This window comes from Mus caroli, chromosome 11 (genome assembly GCF_900094665.2).
Source record: "Mus caroli chromosome 11, CAROLI_EIJ_v1.1, whole genome shotgun sequence".
In the NCBI taxonomy this organism is placed as follows: Eukaryota; Metazoa; Chordata; class Mammalia; order Rodentia; family Muridae; genus Mus; species Mus caroli.
Window position 1 is genome coordinate 45,314,085 of NC_034580.1, and position 19,875 is coordinate 45,333,959.

Consider the following 19,875-nt stretch of genomic DNA (forward strand, 5'->3'; position numbering starts at 1 on the left):
TATGTATGTGTATATGTATGTGTATATGTATGTGTATATGTGTGTGTATATGTGTGTGTATGTATGTGTATATGTATGTGTATATGTGTGTGTATATGTATGTGTATGTATGTGTATATGTATGTGTATATGCCAGAGGTCAACCTCAGGTGCTGGTCCTTAGATGGCTGCTTTTTATTTTATATTTTATCATTTTATTCTATGTGTATGTATGGGTGTTTTGTCTGCATGAAAGAGAGCTTCTAACTCCAGCTTTTTCATGTATGTGCTGGGGACTGAACCTCATGCCTACAAAGCAAGCAGTTTATATCCCGAGCCACTATTTCCCTCTCTCTCCCCTACTCCTGGCCTCTGTCTTCCTGTTGTCCTGCCTTGTGTCCCTGTGTCTTCACTTGGCTTCTCTCTGTCGCAGACCTTGGCTGTCTGAAACATTAGGACACCATGACTGGCTGGTGAGGTGACAGTGACAAAGGCCCCTGCCACCAGCCTGACACTCTGAGCTGATTTCTGGAACCCGCTGGATTGAAGGAGAGGACTGAGTGGGTGTGCTGGTGCTCATCTGTAATCCCAGCACTTGGGTGGCAGAGGCAGGTGAAGCTCTGTGAGTTCAAGGCTAGCCTGGTCTACACAGAGAAATCTTCTCTCCGCACCCCCCTCCCCCAAAAGGGGAGAGAACTGACTTCATTTTTTTTTCCTGACCCACATGTATGTGCCATGGTATTCACAACTTCTGAAAATAAGTAAATAAATTTAAAAGGAAAGAAAAACCAAAAATTAAAACAAGCTATGTTCAACAATAAAAAAAAATTTGGGTCTTGGCTACGATGAAAAGGATTTTTTAATCTGAGTTAGACAAGAGATTAACTCTATAGAGATTTCTGTTATATACATTTCAGTCTAGAGAAAATCTCTTTTACAATGACTACTTGTTTATAAGCCATAAATATAAAGAATGAGTCAGTCATAAATTTCAGTGATAGCCACTATTTAAGTTTCCACTAATGCTAACAAATCCACATTTTACAAACTGGATGCGAAATCTTCAGCTAGGATGACATATGTATGTTCTTTACAAAAAGAATTACCCACCATTCAACAGTTATTTTATTCCTGTTATCATCCAGTCTAATAAATACCATTTTATTGAAACTTATTGAATGGGCTGCCAGTTACCAAATTATAAGCATTAATATTCTGGGAGAATTATCTTTAGGATTTCAAAATGAAGTCCTGTGAGTTTCAGTCATAATGCTTCTGGGATATTTGGGTTCAGTAAAGAAACACTTCAAGCCGGGCGTGGTGGCGCACGCCTTTAATCCCAGCACTCGGGAGGCAGAGGCAGGCGGATTTCTGAGTTCGAGGCCAGCCTGATCTACAGAGTGCATTCCAGGACAGCCAGGGCAATACAGAGAAACCCTGTCTTGGGGAAAAACAAACAAACAAACAAACAAAAACAACAAAAAAAGAAACACTTCAAACCAAACCTCAGAGCACTGAAAACTAGGATCTAGGATGATTTGATTTCAGCTAGGAACACTCTATTTTCTTTTTTTGACAATGACTTACAGACTGTGCTGCAACTACAAAGTAATAGACAAATACAATGATACAATACCTTAGAGCTGTGTGTTGTCTATACCTTAGAGCTGCGTGTTGTCTATGAGACCTTAGAGCTGTGTGTTGTCTATGATACCTTGGAGCCGCGTGTTGTCTATGAGACCTTAGAGCTGCGTGTTGTCTATGAGACCTTGGAGCTGCGTGTTGTCTATGATACCTTAGAGCTGTGTGTTGTCTATGATACCTTAGAGCTATGTGTTGTCTATGAGACCTTAGAGCTGTGTGTTGTCTATGATACCTTGGAGCCACGTGTTGTCTATGATACCTTAGAGCTGCGTGTTGTCTATGATACCTTAGAGCTGCATGTTGTCTATGAGACCTTGGAGCTGCGTGTTGTCTATGATACCTTAGAGCTGCGTGTTGTCTATGAGACCTTAGGGGATGGGTGTTGTCTATGATACCTTAGGAGTTGCTTGTTGTCTATGAGGACTTTCAGATAATCTGCCAGTTTCTTTTGCATGAGAGCAAGATAAAGCCACGCTCTGCCTCTTCCCACGGCTGTCCTAGAATTCAAACAGAATCAGACCACTACGGCATAAGAACAGTGACAAACACAGGACAAAATAATTACCTGTGGGAGGAGTGTGTGTGTACGTACACACACACACACAGTCATACTGTAGTGTAGGGGTTAGAGAGGTACTGTCTGGGCACAGAGAATGCACACTGTGCAACTTAGGTGCCTTTTGCATTTTGTATCACAGGCTTTTCAAGTGTAAAGGGTCTCAAAACATTTCTGAGGCCCAGGCTCATTTATGCAACTTATGTTTGTGGTGAAATACCATGTCACTGGGCTAGAGACACGTCTGCAGTTTCCCTGATTCCCACGTTCCACCTGCTGTGGGTGCTGGAAACCAAACTCCAGTCCTCAGTGAGAGCAGCCAGGTGCCCTGTCTGCAGTCCAACAACAAATGTAAACGACCTGAACCACGTGGCAAGGGGCAGCCGCTGTCTTCATATTAAAGAACAGGAGTGGGAGGGCTAGAAAGGTTCAAGTCTCAATCAAGGTCATGTGACGAGTGAGCAGCCCAGTTGGGGTCAGAATCCATGTCATGGTTCCTGCTACAGAGTGTTAAGTTAGGAAGGACTTCAGAGGAGGCAAACACCCGAGAGTGGCAAGCAAACACTCAGCATTACTACTTCTTACTCACTTTAGTTCTGGAAGATTCCTGACACTGGTAGCTATATCTGATGCTTCAGGACAAAGTTTTTCCACCAGCTCCAAAGGACCAAAGAAAGACTTATTTTGGCCAATGAAACTCTTCTTGACTAAAAGGGGAAACATGAGTGTAAGTCATGAGAATGGGCTGCAGGCTCTCCTGGGCCCCACTGGCTTCCTTTCAAAAGCCAAGCACAGCTCCGTAGCTCCACACTCCATCCTACGACCCAGGCATTTGGATGGCAGAGGCCACAGAACAAATCGGCTCTGCCTTCCTTCAGCAATGAGCTTTCTCTGATCCCATGCTCTTTCTTCAAGAGGTTACTGCTTATGAACTGAAATCTGTGAAATCCCACCCCCTTCACCCTGGTGCCAGCATCACTGCTGGACTCCTGATTGTCACAGCCACTTCCATCCTGAACTACTACAATATCCTAATTGCTTTCCTAATATCTTCATTTCCGCACCCTTATAACGTGTTCTCCATTTGGCTAGAAGGGTTTGCTTGTTTAAGATGCAAACTAAGTCACATTGCTCCCTTAAGCTCCAAATTTACTTAGAAGAAAATTTGGCTCGCTGTCATGACCTCTAAGGGTCTGCACGGTCCAGCCCCTCCCACTTAGCAGCTCTCATCTCCCATTCCACACTCTGGGTTACTAAGTGTCTGCCTCAAGCCATGGCTGGTCCCACCCAGGCCACTTGCACCTTACTATCTGTTTTGTTTTGTCCCCCTTCCCTTGTGCTAGGAATGTTGTGGCCCAAATCTCTGTAGTGTTCTCTTAGGTCTCAGTTCACATGTCAACCCCTCAAAAAAAGTTTCCTGTCTTCACTTCCTAACATCCTCACTTTTTTTTTTAAATTTTGCTTCCCCGAATTGATAGCATTTCATAGTTCTGTGTTTCTGTATCCACCGTCTTGGCCTTTAAATGCACTCCCCAAGGCCACCAACAGCCACGAGATGCAGCTGTAGTGTGGCTAGTTCAGCCAAGGACTGAAATGACATGTGCTGGCAAGGTAAAACATGGTGGATTTTAAGCCTTACTATTAAAAAGTGCCTATCAGAGAACTATGAATGGCCTCTGTGCTTGCAGTACTGGACAATGCTGCTCTAGAACACAGGGGACTTGTGTGTTCTGTGGGCTACTCTCCTTTCTACACCCACAACAATGCTTGGTACTAGCGAGGGCAAAGACTTAGCCCAAATTCCTATACTCCCGGACACCCCCAGGCTCACCTTTCAGCCCATGTTTGAGGCAATGCTCCATCACTACAAAGAACTGCTGCAAGGGGGCATAGTCTGCATCCAGACTGCGTCCCAGGCTAAGGGCAGACTGGAGTAAGACCTTAATGCTGAGTTTCATCATGTGCATTAGGTTGGCACGCTCCTCCATCATCTGGCCTTTGGAAGCTGTGGGGACACACAAGGAAAGCTTCGTTAGTGGGCTGATTGGGGTTTGGAGTTGAGAGGGGTCAGAGTGGTACGGCAGAGGGTCAGGAACTTGCTCAGGGTGCGGACGCACTAGCGGGAGGATATCCGGGGTTCGTAGACAAGCCGCATTCCATTTCTGCAGACCACAGAGTCCCAGGCTCCTAGTGTGGTAGCAGAGACAGACAGCCACGAGCTGAGCCTTCTTCTTAGCGGCTCCTTGCGTTGCTAGGGGGCTGGGTCTAACAAGATTCGACGCGATTGGTCTCTCACCCGACCAATGATAGGTAACAAAATCTAGCCCCACCCCCCCAGCCCCTGACTATTTCTATTGGACGAAGACAGCTCAGAGCCACACCCACGGAGGAAGGTGGCCATCTTGGGCTGTCATTGGACCTAGTCGGATCTTTCCCGGGGCTTACAGCGTTTCAGATGTCTTTATGTTCCATTATCTGTGCCTGCAGGAAAGTGTCCTTCCTTCCTTTCCAGACTCTGAGCTTTCATCCACGACTTGTAGCCATTCTATGTTTTGCAAACTCTAAAATGTTTGCTAGAAATAACTCAGCTCTATTTCCATTTCCATTCTATTCATCTTGTCACTTTGGAGAGTCTGACTACAGATAGTATGGGATATCTAGAACAAGTGCTTACCAAATGTTTGCTCAAACCCAGGAAATGGCATCCTAGAGTTTAAAAAAAGTTAGACTCTGCCACTGGAGAGATTATGCGGTTATGACCACGTTATGACAGTGTACTGCTCTTTCAGAGACTCCAAGCCTACTACCCGTGCTCACAACCACCTGTAAGTCTAGCTCCAGGGCTTCCTACGAGGTTTTCTGGATTCTGCAGGCACCTGCACATACCTTCCTCCCCTATACATACATTAAAAAACAAAAACAAAAACAAAATTCCTTAATGCCCCTTCCCCCTAAGACTTCAAACTAAAAGTTCCCGCAGGTGCACTAGCTGCAGGGTGGAGGGGTCTCCCTGTGGAGTGCCTGCCTCTTGGCCAGTGTCAGCCTTCTATCTTGTCCTTTGGCGCAGAGATTCCAGTGTGTTTGCAGCCGTCTTAGTACTGAGGTTAAACAACTTTACACCATCTACTGCCTCCTAGGTTTTTTGTTTTGTTTTTCTGCAAAGCGCTTGCTCAATCTTAATTTTTTGTTTTGTTTTGTTATTTTGTCTTTTCTTTTTCAGAGTTTAGAACGGAACCCAGGGCTTTGCACTTGCTAGGCAAATACTCTACCACTGAGCTAAATCCCCAAGTCTCAACCTTAATTTTCGTGTGGGAGATTTTGCCCTTCCCGTTGATAAAGTACATTCTGGATGTGGACGCTCATGAGGACACAGATTTAAAAGGGAACATGTAGGTGCTCTTTGAATGGAAATGAGGACATGACTGCTCCTGGGTATGGTTGAAGAGGTTTTTATGGAGATCATAGCCAGAGCATCTGGAAGACTGAATGTGGGTAGCAGAATAGAGGGCCATGAGAGGAGCATTGGTTGGCAGAAGGGGAGGCAGAGAAAAGGAGAGAAAAGAGAGGGAAGGGGAGAGAGTGCAGGTGGGTGAAGAGAGATGCAGAGGCCCAAGTGTGGAGCTATGAGGGAAGCCAATAGAGTTCTTAGCCAAACTGGCTGAGTTACATAGGAAAGAGAAGCTGGGAGAGGGGGAAGAGAAGCTGGGGAAGGAGAAGAGAAGCTGGGGGAGGGAACAGAAAGTGGGGGTAGACTCCGGAGAGGTTTAGGGTAGGGGATGGGGTACTCCAGCCAGAATTACTCAGTAACAAGTACTTCTGAATAGGGAATGAGGGACCCTAGAGCCTAGCATAGACCTTGATATGCTAATAGGCACCACAGGCATAGTTTTTTGGTTTTGATTTTTTTTTTTTTTTTTTTTTTTTTGAGACAGGGTTTTTCTGATTAGCCCTGGCTGTCCTGGAACTCACTTTGTAGACCAGGTTGGCCTTGAACTCAGAAATTCACCTGCCTCTGCCTCCCAAGTAGAAGCATAGGTTAATGGAAGGGACATATGTCCTTTTTGCCAGAGATAAGGAGAATGACTCCTTTTAGCAAGTATGAACTATCTTCTTTAGTCATTGAGGGATTGGCTGGCTTTTGTCTAAATGCCAGACTTGGGAATAGGAATTTCTAGGTGTTTAGCACCATACATACATACACATATACATATATACATGCAATGGGGCTAACATTTCTTTCTTTTTTTCTTTCTTTCTTTCTTTTTTTTCTTGTTTGGTTTTTCAAGACAGGGTTTCTCTGTGTAGCCCTGGCTGTCCTGGAACTCACTTTGTAGATCAGGCTGTTCTTGAACTCAGAAACCTGCCAGCTCTGCCTTCCAAGTTCTGGGATTAAAGGTGTGTGCCACCACTGCCCGGCTAGAAAGTTTATTAAAGAGTATTTATTTATTTTGTTTTTTCGAGACAGGGTTTCTCTGTGAAGCTTTGGCTGTCCTGAACTCACTCTGTAGACCAGGCTAGCCTCAAACTCAAGAGATTGGACTGCTTCTGCCTCCTGAGTGCTGGGATTAAAGGCCTGCAGCAGCACAACAGGCCCCTGTCAGTGCACACATTGTGAGGCTCCATGTTTCCCGTGCATCCTTCCTTTGCTTTACAAAGGCAAGTGATCCCTGAGCGCAAGGCTTGTCTCAGGGCAATGATGACATCATGGAAAAAAGACTTTTGATAAAAAAAAAACAAACAAAAAAACTGCATTAACAAAAGAGTAATGGAATAAGCCACGTCTAGATCCCTTTGCATTTTCTGCGTTAAACAAGGTGTGTAAATGGATGACTAGCAGGTTAGTTACCATTTGGTTAAGTCTTGGTGAAATGTATTTTTGGCATTTCTCAGTAGAGACATTTCTTCCTTTCTTTTTTTTTTTTTTTCTTTTTTAGAAAAGCATTTTAAAAGTTTATTTTTATGCTATGCATGTTTGGGTATTTTTACCTGCATATATGCATGTGAACCACATGTGTGCCTGGTGCCCAGGGAGGCCACAAGAGGGTGTCTCATACCCTTGGACTGGAGTTACAGATGACTGTAAGCCTCCATGTGGATGTTGAGAATCAAACTTGAGTCATCTGAAAGAACAGCCAGTATTCTTAGCCACCGAGCCATCTCTCCAGCTCACAGTTTTAGGTTTAAAGTCAGTATCTGGCCCAGCATGTTAAGGTGGCTCAGTGTGTTAAAGGGTCTGCTGCCAAGCTCGAAGACCTGAGTTCTATCCCTGAGACCCACACGTTGGAAGGAGAAAGCCAACTCCTGCAAGCTATGCTCTGACATACAAGCAGTGTGGCCCCTCACATACATGTACAGGAATGCATTAAAAATAGAAAATAGATAAGAGACAATATGACCTTGAACTTCTGATGCTTTTGCTTCATCTTGTAAGTGCTGAGATTACAGGTACTCGCCTCCATGCCCAGTGCCTCCATGCCCAGTTAGCTTGTGTTGGGTATTGAACCCAAAGTCTGGTGCATATCAGGCAAGCACTCTACCACTGAGCTATAGTCCCAGCTGCATGCTCCACTACTATTATCTCAGCTGCATGCTCCACTAATATTATCCTCAGCTGCATGGACTACTAATATTATCTCAGGTTGCATGGGGCACTAATATGGGGTAGTGTTTATGGCACTGAATTGATAGCACAAACAATCCCAGGCTTTCTAGATTTTCAGACATTTTCTCTGTTTGTTTCTATAGCTCACTTAATCACTAAAGTGAAGGGGAAAGCTAGCTTGTGTCACTTAGAAAAAGATTGTACCAGTTGTGTATAGAGGTGTTCTGACACATCGAAGATGGGTGTGGTAGCATGTTCCTGAATCCCAGCACTTGGGATCAGAGACTGAAACCAGTCTTGTCTACATATTAAATTTGAGGCCAGACTGGACTACACAAGACTGTCTCAAAAACCACAGAAAACCAAACAAAAACCACGGATAAGAACAGGCAGACATAGCTCACACAGTGACCTGATGAGACAGGCACAATAGAGAATTCCTTCCAGGTGGCTTGCTGGTATGTTACCTAGTCTAGCTTTTGACTCCTGGCTCAGCAAGCCCCCGATCCAATCTTGGGAGTAGCTGAGACTCAAGGCCTATCTAAATAACTGTGAAGTAAGACTGCCCCGTGGGCCTTCACTCTAAAAAACAAGTTATGCCATTATATATACCCAGTGTGTCTGAAAGTGTAGTGTTGAGAAAGTTAAAGAGTTATGTGCAAAGACACTTGGAAAGACTCAACAGTACACATGTGCACTCATGCACACATGCATGTGTAAGAACCCCCCCACACACACACACAAGTGAAAGAAGACAACTATGCACCCGGGCTCAGGTGGGATATTTTAAAACACGGACCAAAGCATCCTATAACATTCCATAGCTGCTTCTTTTTCTTTCTTTTCTCTCTCTCTCTCTCTCTCTCTCTCCCACACACATTATCTCTCATTAAATAAGTAAAAAAATGTAATAAGATGGATGAAGATAATAGTATCTAACACACAATTCATAAAGCCCATGTAAAATCTTGGCCTGGACCAAAACACCAATGCTAGTCTTCCCTTACCATAGATTGGTGGGTGACAGTCACCTCCTCAGTGGCTTTATCAGTGTGCTGTGGCTCCACCTTGCCCTGAGATTCAGAGGGCTCAGAGGGGCTCTGTCCCTGCCCTTCCTGGTCACTCATGGCTACAGTAGAGGTGAGGAGTGTTAGGGAGACGTTTCAGAAGTTTGGAGAAGTCAGATATCTCATATGAGCTTGGCTCCAAGTGCCCCTGCTCCTTGCTCTCAGCACGCTTCACTTATGAAACACAAATTCAGAGCTGGAAAATTGGTTCAATAATTAACATCATGTGCTGCTTCTCCCAGAGGATCTGACTGGGTTCCCAGCACCCACATCAGCTCCAGGGGATCGGATGCTCCCTTCTGGACTCTGCAAGCACCTACAGGTATGACGCGAGCATAAATTCACCCAGGCACACACATAAACACATAAAAATTAATTATCCGTCTCCCAGAAATATGAGGAAAATTATTATTTTGTCATTTTGGTTTTTTGGTACAGAAGTCTCACTATGTAGGTCAAGCTAGCTTCAAACTTGTAATTTTTCTGCCCCAGTCTCTCTAGTGCTAGGATTAGAGGTGTGAGATACAAATGCCGCATTGAAAAAAATTATCATCAATTCCAAGCATGGGGCTTCTGCAAGCCTTGCCCCTTGATCGAAGCGGCTGCAGGGGCATACCCACGAAGCTAGCCCTACTACCTCCCAGGCTTACTGTGGAAACTGAGGTAAGAGGGGGAAGGAGGGGTGATGGTGTGAGCACAGATCTAACACTCCTGTGGCATTTGGTAAACATAGAAGGAAGTCTACACTTTACGTCATTGCCCTAATAGGAAAACATACATCCTTGTTCATCGGATGGTTATTGATTATCTATGATTCTCCAGAAGCACAGGCACACTTTACCTATCAGAGAGAGTATGAGCAGTATAACAATGCTTCAGTCAATGACTGATAAAGTACAAGACTACAATGGAACAGAAGAATTCCCATGGTCTGTGACCCTCATAGCTGCTACACAACTGCATTCCTCACGCACCGTGGGACAACCATGTAAACAAGCCTTGTGTACTGCTGGAGGTGCAGAGTACAGTCCACACAGTCAGGGACAGCAAGAAGATCTGTTAGGGACAAGTCACGGTTACTGGCTTGTGGGTTCACCCTGTTACACTTTTTATCATTATTGTAGTATATCCTCCTTCCACATTTAAAAAGCTAACTGTGGAAAGTGATGGACCAGCCTGACTCCATTTTAAGATTATAAGCCACTAGCACTGCTTGGGTGTGGTGGTGCATGCCCTTAGCCCCAGCATTCAGGAGCAGAGGCTTGTGGATCTCTCTGAGTTCAAGGCCAACCTGTTCTACAAGGTGAGTTCTAGGACTGCCAAGGCTGTACACAGAGAAACCCTGTCTTGACAAAACCAAATACCAAACCAAGCTAAAAAAAAATTTTTTTTTGTTACCAGATCAAATAAGTTCATTCCTGTTTTCTGTAAAACTTGGGTTTGACCATGTCTTGACCCATTTGACATGTTCTACAGCCTATACCCTAAACTCTACCCTGATTAGATAAGATGTTCTGTCAGCTTCCTATGTAACCAAAAACCCCTTGGAAGCCCCCTAGGCTTGCAGCTTTCGGGGTGATATGAATCTCACTTTCTCCTATGATTGACGCTATTTTCTCAAAGCCCACTTATCCCTGTCTGACAGAAAGTTAGGCTTGCATAATCTGACCAAAGAATCTGGATAATGGTCTTTGCTCTCCTTCTGTGAGATTAACAAATGTTACCTAAGTGTGTGTGTGTGTTGTATGTTCTAGAGGAAGGCACTGTTAACACAGCTGATGTCTCTGTGTGTTGTTTCCTGAAGATTTTCCAGTTAGACAAGATGCAGCACAAGAATAGCCATGATCCTGACCTAGGACACGCCTACACATATGGACACGCCCATATACATATGCATTTTATTTAGTGAGTTGGGGGGGTTGTTTACACAGGCCATGGTACTCATATGGTGATCAGAGATCAAGCTGTGAGAGTCAGTTCTCCCCTCCTACCACGCGGGCCTTGGGGATTAAACTCGGATCTGAAAGCAAACACCTTTACCCACCAGGCCATTTTGTCAACCTATTTTAAATTGCAACAGTAATTGTACAAATTTAAGGGGTATACTGTGACATTTTGGCTTATAGATTTAACATGTAACGATCATCAGGGCAACTGGCATATCCACCATCTCAAACAGTTTTCCTTTCCCTGTTGGGAAGGCTTGAGTAAAACATCTCCATTAGCTGTTAGAAAATATTGGGTAGTTATTGCTGATCTTAGCTATTCTAGCTACAGTACGAACTTCAGAAACCATTCCTCCTACCCAGCTCTATTCTGAATTTACTACCAGCCTCTCTCCATCCTCACCCAAAACTTCCTGAGATTTGGGAACTATTGTTAATTCTCTCTGTATCTTTGCTCTCAGCCAACAGGCTTAAGTAGACAACTAAAACCAAAACAATTTTAAATGGGAAAAGGATAAGATATGGATATAAAGAAAAAAATATTTTTGTGGAGGTACATAATGTGTGTACGTTTTAAGAGTCAAAAAGTAAAAACCAGGGCTGGTGAGATGGCTCAGCCGGTAAACGCATTTGTTGACAAGCCTGGTGATCTGAGTTCTGGCCCTGAAACTCACATGGTAAAAGGGGAGAACTGACTCCTGAAAGGCATCCTCAGACTTCCACAGGCACAGCACAGCAAGCATGATGATAAAAAAAAAAAAAAAAAAAAAAAAATCAGGGCTGGAGATGAAACTTGAAGCCCTGAGTTCAGATCCCCAGTGTTAAACACTGGGCATGACAGCATTTGTTAGCATTCCCAGTGCTTCCCCGGGAAAGCAGAGACAGAACGATACCTGGTGATGTGTTTATAAAAAGATAAAGAGGTATAAGATATGTTCTATGGGGGTGTGGTGAGGTATGGGGGAAGGGGGTGCCTCGGTGGGTCCATGCCAAGGCACCCCCTTCCCCGAGGGACCAGCCACATGACGGTACAGAATAGTTTATTCAGGGTATGGGGAGGGAAGTTAAAAGCGTAGTAGAGGCAGAGAGAGGGAGAGAGTAGAGAAGTATAGGCCAGCCATGGCCATGGCCATGAGCACGTGGAGAGAGGGGGACGGGAAGGGGAAAGGGAAGAGCAAGAGAGAAGCAAGGGGGAAGCAAGAGTAAGAGAGAGGAGGGGGCAAGCAGCCCCTTTTATAGTGGGTCAGGCCTGCCTGGCTGTTGCTAGGTAACTGTGGGGGTGGAGTTTAGACAGAATGCTAACACCTGGGTCTTGCTGGACAGTGTGGCCAATTGGTTAGTTCCGGGCTTAGTGAGAGACCTTGTTTCAAAAATAAGGTGGGTTAAACAGTTGAGGAAGACAGCCAACTTCTGGTCTCCAAGTACACAAACACATGTACAAACATACGTGAACCCATATACACACACAAAAGAAAAGGTTATAAAAATAACCAAGATTGCCAGGCGGTGATGGTGCACATCTTTAATTCCAGCATGCAGGAGGCAAAGGCAGGAGGATTTCTGAGTTCGAGTCCAGCCTGGTCCACAGAGTGAGTTCTAGGACAGTCAGGAATACTTAGAGAAACCCTGTCTCAAAACAAAAAACTAAAACCAAAACAAAAAAAAACCAAAACAAAAACAAAACAAGACCAAAACCGAAAATCAAGGTTAATTCATTACCAAGAAAAGAAGCTTTTTTGTTGTCTTTGTTGTGATTTTGTTCTTTAAAATAAAATCTGGGTACTAAAGTCTATTTGTATGCACGAGATGCCCCAGGCATTTACAGTCAACACTCACTTTACCTCAGCAACCTGAAGTCTGCATAGTCCATTCACAGTAAGTGCCCGGGGCCAAGTGAAACGTGGTTATTTATTTATTTGTCTGCTTATTTATTTAGAGGCAGGGGCTCACTATGTACACCAGGCGGGTCTCAAACTCTCAGAGCTCCACAAGCCTTTACCTCCTAAGTGCTGGTCATAAAGGCGAGCACCACAACGCCCGCCCAACACCTTGGCTATCCTTTATATCGTAATTTTAGATATGTTCAGAAACACCAATGCATTATAATTAGCGCAGTTCTGAGCACGTACATTAACATGTGCAGGAAGTATGCACCCGAATCACCAAGCCCAGCCATCAAAAATAATTTGCTTTTGTTCTTTCTTATTGGTATGTTGAAATTCTAATCTATATCATAAGAGCTGAATCGGATTGTACAAGGTAGCTGATTAAATTTTTTTTTAATCCCCGTTTTTATAGCCTGGGAAATGCGAGTAGGAGGGGTGATGGGTTGTCTTCGTCCCACGGGGGGGTTAGTGGCGGGAGAATAAAGGGAACTAAAACCTCCTGACTCTGACTCGCTGCTCTCACCAACTTTGGAATACGCTGTCAACCTCAGCCGCAGGTGCAAACCGGCAGGCTGCCGAGATTGTTAACTGGGGACCAGCACCGGACTTCATTTGTCAAGTATGCAAAATATGAACACAGTTGATTTTCCGTCTAAGTCGCTAATGTAAACCTCCTATTTAAAGTCAATCCGTGATCACGACGCAGCTGCTCTGAGGTTCACAAAGACAAACAAGGTGGGAGGGGAGTCCCGGGCCGCAGTCACCCTGGCCGGGTGGGTCACACCAATTGCAGAGCCCCGCGCCGCGCTGCGCCGCACAGCTCCGCGGAGCAGCTCGTCGGGCGGGTCAGGTTTCCCCAGCCCGGGAGCAGCCCCCGCCCGCGGGACCCCGGCCTACCTGCGCGCTCCCCGCCGCCGCCGCCGTCTCCCAGCCCCGCGGCCGCGCGCAGCGCGCTGCCGCAGCTCGCCGACAGGTTCCCAGTGGCTCTGCGCGCCAGCGTCAGGATGGGCGCCGACCAGCTGTCGGCCACTCGAGGCCGCGATGCACTCCGCAGCTCGCCGGGACTCGGCAGCTGGCTCCGGTCCACGATCTCGAACGCTTCCCCGGACTCTAGGCCTGCTTGGGGCTCCGGCTCCGGCCCCGGCTCAGACTCCGGCTCCGGCTCCGGCTCCGGCTCCGGCTGCGGCTCCGAATCCTGCCCCGCCCGGCGGCATTCTCCGCGGGCGGCCATGTTGTCCGGTCACGTGACCCGCCGCTCCTCTGGACCGACGACCTTAAGCAGCTGCGACCGCTTCCCTCCTTGCTCGCTCTCACCTGGGCTTGCTTTCCTTGTATAGCATTCGGGAAAGTACGATTCCTAATCGCAGGTGATCCCCAGCCCGGAGCACTTAGAAGTTACTTTTGGACTTTCTACTTCCCACCTCCGGGAATGCGCCTTATTTTAACGTTTTGTGACACAACTTCCTCTTTTAAACTTTAATTTCACATGCCTTTTTCCCCCTTTGAATCAAAATCTCACTGTTGGATTTTTATTTGTTGTTGTTATTGTTGTTTCTTTCCCCCACACAAGGGGGACATTAAAACAGACCATGTAGCCGAGTGGTGGTGGGGCAAGCATTTAATCCCAGCATAGGGAGGCATAGGCAGGCAGATCGCTGAGGACAGCAGAGTCAACGGAGTGAGTTCCAGGACAGCCAGAGTTACACAGAGAAACCCTGTCTCGACAACGCAGTCCCCATCACCCCCAGTAGGCCACTTGGCAGGGGGGTGCTTAACTACTTTTTTTTGGGGGGGGGTGCGGCATGGCAGTTCTGGGAATTGTACTTCGTATCTCATACATGCTAATCAAGACCTCTACCACTAAACTTCACCCAACCCCCAACACACATAACCAACAGGACCGTTGAATTTGTGATCCTCCTGTCTCTATCTCCCAAGTGCTTCTGACCCCACACCATGCTAGGCAGGCACTCTACTAGCAGAGCTATGTTCCCAGTCTGAATCTCAGTCTGTAGCTCCTGCTGGCCTAGAGCTCTACCTGGTCTTGAACTCCTGGTGATCCCCCTGCCTCTGTCAAGTGAGTATGGGGATTTTATGTGTGCCTTACCATGCCAGCTCATGTCTAATATTTTCGACTTCATATTTTTCGGCAGCCTTCTTCAGAACAGGCTGTAAAAGGGCTGCCAAAGAAATTAGGACAGATGAGTCAGAGGTGTGTGTATGGTGGTGGGGCTTTTTCTTTCAAATCAAATGAATCTGAGTGACAGCCTAGCAGGCAAGGTCAGCAGTGGTGGTCTGGAAATGAGCTCTGTATTCTGCTATTAATTAAGCGTGATAGGAATTGAACCAATCTCATTCCTAAGTGATAAGGAAACACAGCACACAACGTACCTTGTGATATTGTCTCTGCTTTCCAACTCTGGCCTGGATAAGTCACCATACAGATATGTGATTATTCAGCCTATTTTCCTACTAGGGATAGAAGGGAATTTGGCGAGATGGAGATGAGAATGTCATGAGAATTTAACAATTTGCAAATAAGAATTTAACAGTTTGGACCATGCCAAACCACAGAACTCTTAGTGTTTAAAATTATTACAGTGTTGTTGCAGGCCAGGTGTGATGGCACACACTTTTTTTTTTTTTTTTTTTTTTTGGTTTTTCGAGGCAGGGTTTCTCTGTGTAGCCTTGGCTGTCCTGAAACTCACTCTGTAGACCAGGCTGGCCTCNCCAGTCTACCAAACATAATGAGTGAGGCAGGAGAGATTGCTTAGGTGTTTGGGTTTTGAGTTTTTGTTTTATTTATTTATTTATTTATTTTGGTTTTTCGAGGCAGGGTTTCTCTGTGTAGCCTTGGCTGTCCTGAAACTCACTCTGTAGACCAGGCTGGCCTCGAACTCAGAAATCCACCTGCCTCTGCCTCCCGAGTGCTGGGATTAAAGACGTGCGCCACCACGCCCAGCGATGGCACACACTTTTAATCCCAGCACTTTGGAGGCAGAGGCAGGTAAATGTTTGTGAGTTTAAGGCCAGCCTAGTTTACATAACCAGTTTCAGTCCAGCCAGGGCTAGGTAGTAAGATCCTGTCACAACAAATAAAATAAAATAAAATAAAATAAAATAAAATGTTGTGGTAGATGGTTAGAGATCAAATAATTTCACGTAAAAATTTGGATTTTAGTCCTTTTTGAATCATGGACAACTTAGAATATATTTCCTGATGGTAGCATATTATTGGTAGTGGTTGGATGGCTGCTATGAGAAATTATCTATTTGTGCTCCCTTTGGCATTACAGACACTAAGCCTCGAACGCTATAGAGAAGCTTAGCATAGCGTCTGTGTGCTCTGAGGCAGAGGAGAGGTTCATGTTGTGTAGCTCATCATGCCCACTGCATCAAGCTGCATGTGATGAGGCCTTACACAGGGCTAGGCTCAAGTACACTGACCACTAGAAGATCCACCCGCATCTCAAAGAATGGGGCCGTCACCAAATTCAATGCAGATGAATTTGAAGATCTGAGAAGTGACTCAGCCTCTGTGCACCTTCACAATGCTCGGTGGTTTCTGTGGTGGCAGTGTCTCAGACAGCCCCGCCTGTTTTGGAAATGTGGCAGGGGCTAATGCAGATTCATTGATTCCAACTTTTAATTCTCCTGTCACACTGCACACAGTAAATATAGCTCTCTATAGGTCTCTATTACGTGGTTTACAGAGTAGTTCAAGAGGCGATGGCAGAGTGCAAAGGGTTTGAGAGGGCACGGACAGAAATGTCAATAGAATCTCCATGGGTAAGAACCCGAGACCAACCCTGGGATGAAGATGCTGCTGTGGCCCAGGGGAGAGACAGGCTGAAAGACAGGCTTCAGGGTGGAGTCTCGGGAAGAGTGAAAATAGGCTGGAGCAGGAAACTCTGTGTGTGTGTGTGTGTGTGTGTGTGTGTGAGTGTGTCCAGGTCCACCAGGCACACAGGTAGACCAGCAGGCATCCTAGTGAGCAGCAGGGCCCAAGCTGAGCTGCAGCTTTAGCATCAGACTAGTGTTTTGTGACTGTTGATCCTTAGTGCACACTGGGTGTCAGGCTGGTGGGCCATGCCATGTCATCTTAGTGCTAGGTGTCCACCAATTTATGAGGTCCAGGGAGTTCCACACTATACTTGATCTGGTGTGGCCAGTCAGCTCTTGGGCCTGTTTTCCCTCCTATGATTTTGAAATATCCACGTTTCCCAATCCTTTCAATTCACCCTCAGAGTGACAAGCTTTTAGTTTGGTTCTAGTCCCAGAAACCACCCATTTAATAAGGTCTGTGTTGCATGGTCTGTGACTGACAGATGGTGAAGTTGTGGCTCCATCCAGGGGCTCCAGTCATCCTTGAGTGGCAACTCAGAGGCAACTCCACTGTAGCCTGAACAGTGCCCCCCTTCCTGTGACTACTCTCCTGCATCAACAGCAGCCCTGCTTGTGACTGTCTCAATTTCCTGAAGTCAACACTACTAACGCCATTTCTGCATATTCTATTTTAACACTTCTTGACCACATCAGACCTCAATCCCTCCCTCTCCCCTCCCGGATCCCCACTGCTGATAAGACACCTCACCTGGAAGAGAAATTCTCTCTCTCATCTTTTCTGATCTTCACCTTCTCAGGTTTATTCCACAACAAATTGATCCCCATCACCATTAATCCTCCTTAGTTTTCTTTTCTCCTAACATCCCTTCTCCCTAAACAGAGCCAAAAACTGCCTGTAAAATAGCATCTCCTATGGCACAGCCTGAAAAAGCACATTTTTATTCATGATGGAGTGAGTTAGAGAAGGGCCTAGCCTGCCCTCAGCATCCTCATCTCGTGAGACAAAAGAGTCCTCACCTCGTAAGCTGTACCTCCTGTTTTCCTCTATCATGACCCATCAGTCTTTCTGACTCCTTTTCATATCATTATACAGGATGTGGATTTATGAACTCCCTCGTAATCTCTTCATATGCTTTAAAAGCATTTATTTATTTGAGACAGGATCTCCCTGTGTAACCCTGGCTGTCCTGGAGCTCAGGCTGGTCTTGATCTCACAGAGATCCTCCTGACTTTGCCTCTCAGGGCTGGGATTAAAGTACACTATCACCCCAGAGAGTTCATTCTTATTTCTGTGTAGCTCTGTGTGTGTGTGCATGAGTTTATGTATACCACATATGCATAGTGCCCTGAGAGGCCAGAGGGTGTTGGATCTCCTGGAACTGGAGTTATAGGTAGTTGTGGGTAATCTAATGTTGGTGCTGGATCAGAACCCAGGTCCTCTGGAAGAGCACCAAGTGCTTTTAATAGATATCTCTCCAGTCCTTTCTTTCTATTCTTTTTTATTTTAAAGATTTATTTATTTTATATATGTGAGTACACTGTTGCAGTCTTCAGACACACCAGAAGAGGGCATCTGATCCCCATTGCAGATGGTTGTGAGCCACCATGTGGTTGCTGGGAATTGAACTCAGGACCTCTGGAAGAACAGTCGATGCTCTTAACCACTAAGCCATCTCTCTAGCCCTCTTTCTATTTTTAAAGACTCCAAACTAATTATTTGCACAGGCTCTGCTGTCTATACCAGTTTTAGCATGACTGGCTAGCTTTAAAAATATATGCATATTTAGTGGGGTGTAATGGTACATACCTTTAATCCCAGAATTCAAGAGGCAGAGGCAGGTGGATCTCTGGTCTACAGAGTCTCAGTCCCTGCCCAAATTTATCTATCTATCTATCTATCTATCTATCTATCTATCTATCTATCTATCTATCTATCTGTTTGTCTCTAAGTGTTATGTGTGTGCAGGTGCCTTCAATGGACATAAGAGGCTGTCAGTTCCCCAAAACTGGAGTTATAAGTGGCTGAGTCACCACACAGTGCTGGGAACTGAACTCAGGTCCTCTGCAAGAGCAGCAGGTGTTCTCAACCACTGAGCTATCTCTCTTGCGCTGTGACTGTTTTTGTTTTGTTTAAACATCACTAAGTTCAGTTTCACACCAGTTTTCAGAGATATTTTTTTTCTAGCCATGCTAACACATGCAGTCCTCCCGACCTGCCGTCTCCTTGCCACCTGAGTGGCTTACCCCACACTGAGCTCTTCCTGATTCTGTTTAGTTGAATTTGTCTGTGCCTGTGTCTGCCTTCCCCTCTCCCAGGATGCAGCTCAGAGGGAAGCTTGTCATTTGTGCTTTCCTCTGTATCCCCAGAACATACTCCAAGTGTTTGTGAGTTTAAACAGTGACATTTATTCCACACACTCCAGCAAAGCTGCCTTGAGTTAGTGGAGAACCTGCACCCTGCTCTACAGGCTTGGCTGACAGAGCCTCCATTCTGTTGATCTTTATCATCTCTGCAGGAAGATGGGGACAGGAAGGACCCTGTTGCTGTTCACCTCACTGACTGCTGTGGCTCAGGACCCGGCCTAACTCCCAGGCACCTTCTTCCTTACCCCTCTCTTTTGTTCATCAGTTTAGCCTTTGTGATAAAGTGGTTGGAGGAGAGAAAAAAAATGCACACAGTGAGTCTGGGCCTGGGGTTATAGCTCCCTTGGCAGAGTACTTACGTAGGTAGCATCCACAAAGCCTGGAGTTTGAGCTCTAATACCTCGTAAGACCTGGGTTGGTGCCGTGAGCCTCTAGCAGACCTGAGCAAGGCACACATGTCCCCCACAGTTTTTACCCTTTCCCCTTTCCCCACATTCCCTTTGCTTTGCTCAACTGTTAGACTGAATCCCTAAAGCTCGCCTCCAAGGTCTATTCCTTTATTTGGCCACTTCCTCCCCCTGAGGCTGACCACCAAGCCGAAGAAGAAGCTATCAAAGCTTTGAAGTCTAGCAATCCAAAGCCCCCTTTGGCTACCCTAATTAAAATGCCCAATCAAAACAAACCAAGTCATCCTAACTTGAGGTTTTTCTTTTTCCCTTTATAACTTGCCATTTGCTATGGGCCACATCTGTGTTTTCTCTGCACAGAGGCAGTCTTTTGTCCCTCTGGTACAAATATCCCTTTCCCTCCTCTTGTCCTTTCCCCTTCTCCCTTCTCCCTCATCCTCTGTTTCCTATCTCTGTCTCTTATTCCCTGCTGTTTGCCCCTCTAGGTCAAATAAGTCTTTGGGCCGAGAGCTTGGTCTTCCATGGTCCCTGAGCAGAAGGTCCTTCAAATGAGATCCCAGCACTGAGGAGGTGAAGCA

The 19,875-nt window shown here is 45.8% G+C and overlaps 1 protein-coding gene across 2 annotated transcripts in view; it reads right to left on the bottom strand.

The window, feature by feature from the left end:
- Window positions 1-14,061, bottom strand: part of Rufy1 (RUN and FYVE domain containing 1) — a 42,027-nt gene extending 27,966 nt beyond the window's left edge. The window contains exons 1-4 of one of the 2 annotated variants that reach the window (XM_021175693.2): window positions 13,578-14,061; window positions 4,011-4,184; window positions 2,769-2,886; window positions 2,019-2,120 (exon numbers count right to left, since the gene is read on the bottom strand). In XM_021175693.2, the coding sequence (XP_021031352.1) occupies window positions 2,019-2,120; window positions 2,769-2,886; window positions 4,011-4,184; window positions 13,578-13,911 (728 nt within the window). In that variant the 5' untranslated portion in view covers window positions 13,912-14,061. Of the gene's footprint in view, window positions 1-2,018; window positions 2,121-2,768; window positions 2,887-4,010; window positions 4,185-4,296; window positions 4,431-13,577 lie in introns of those variants that run through there. The other variant, XM_021175692.2, reaches the window with a different exon arrangement.
- Window positions 14,062-19,875: the final 5,814 nt, after the last annotated feature.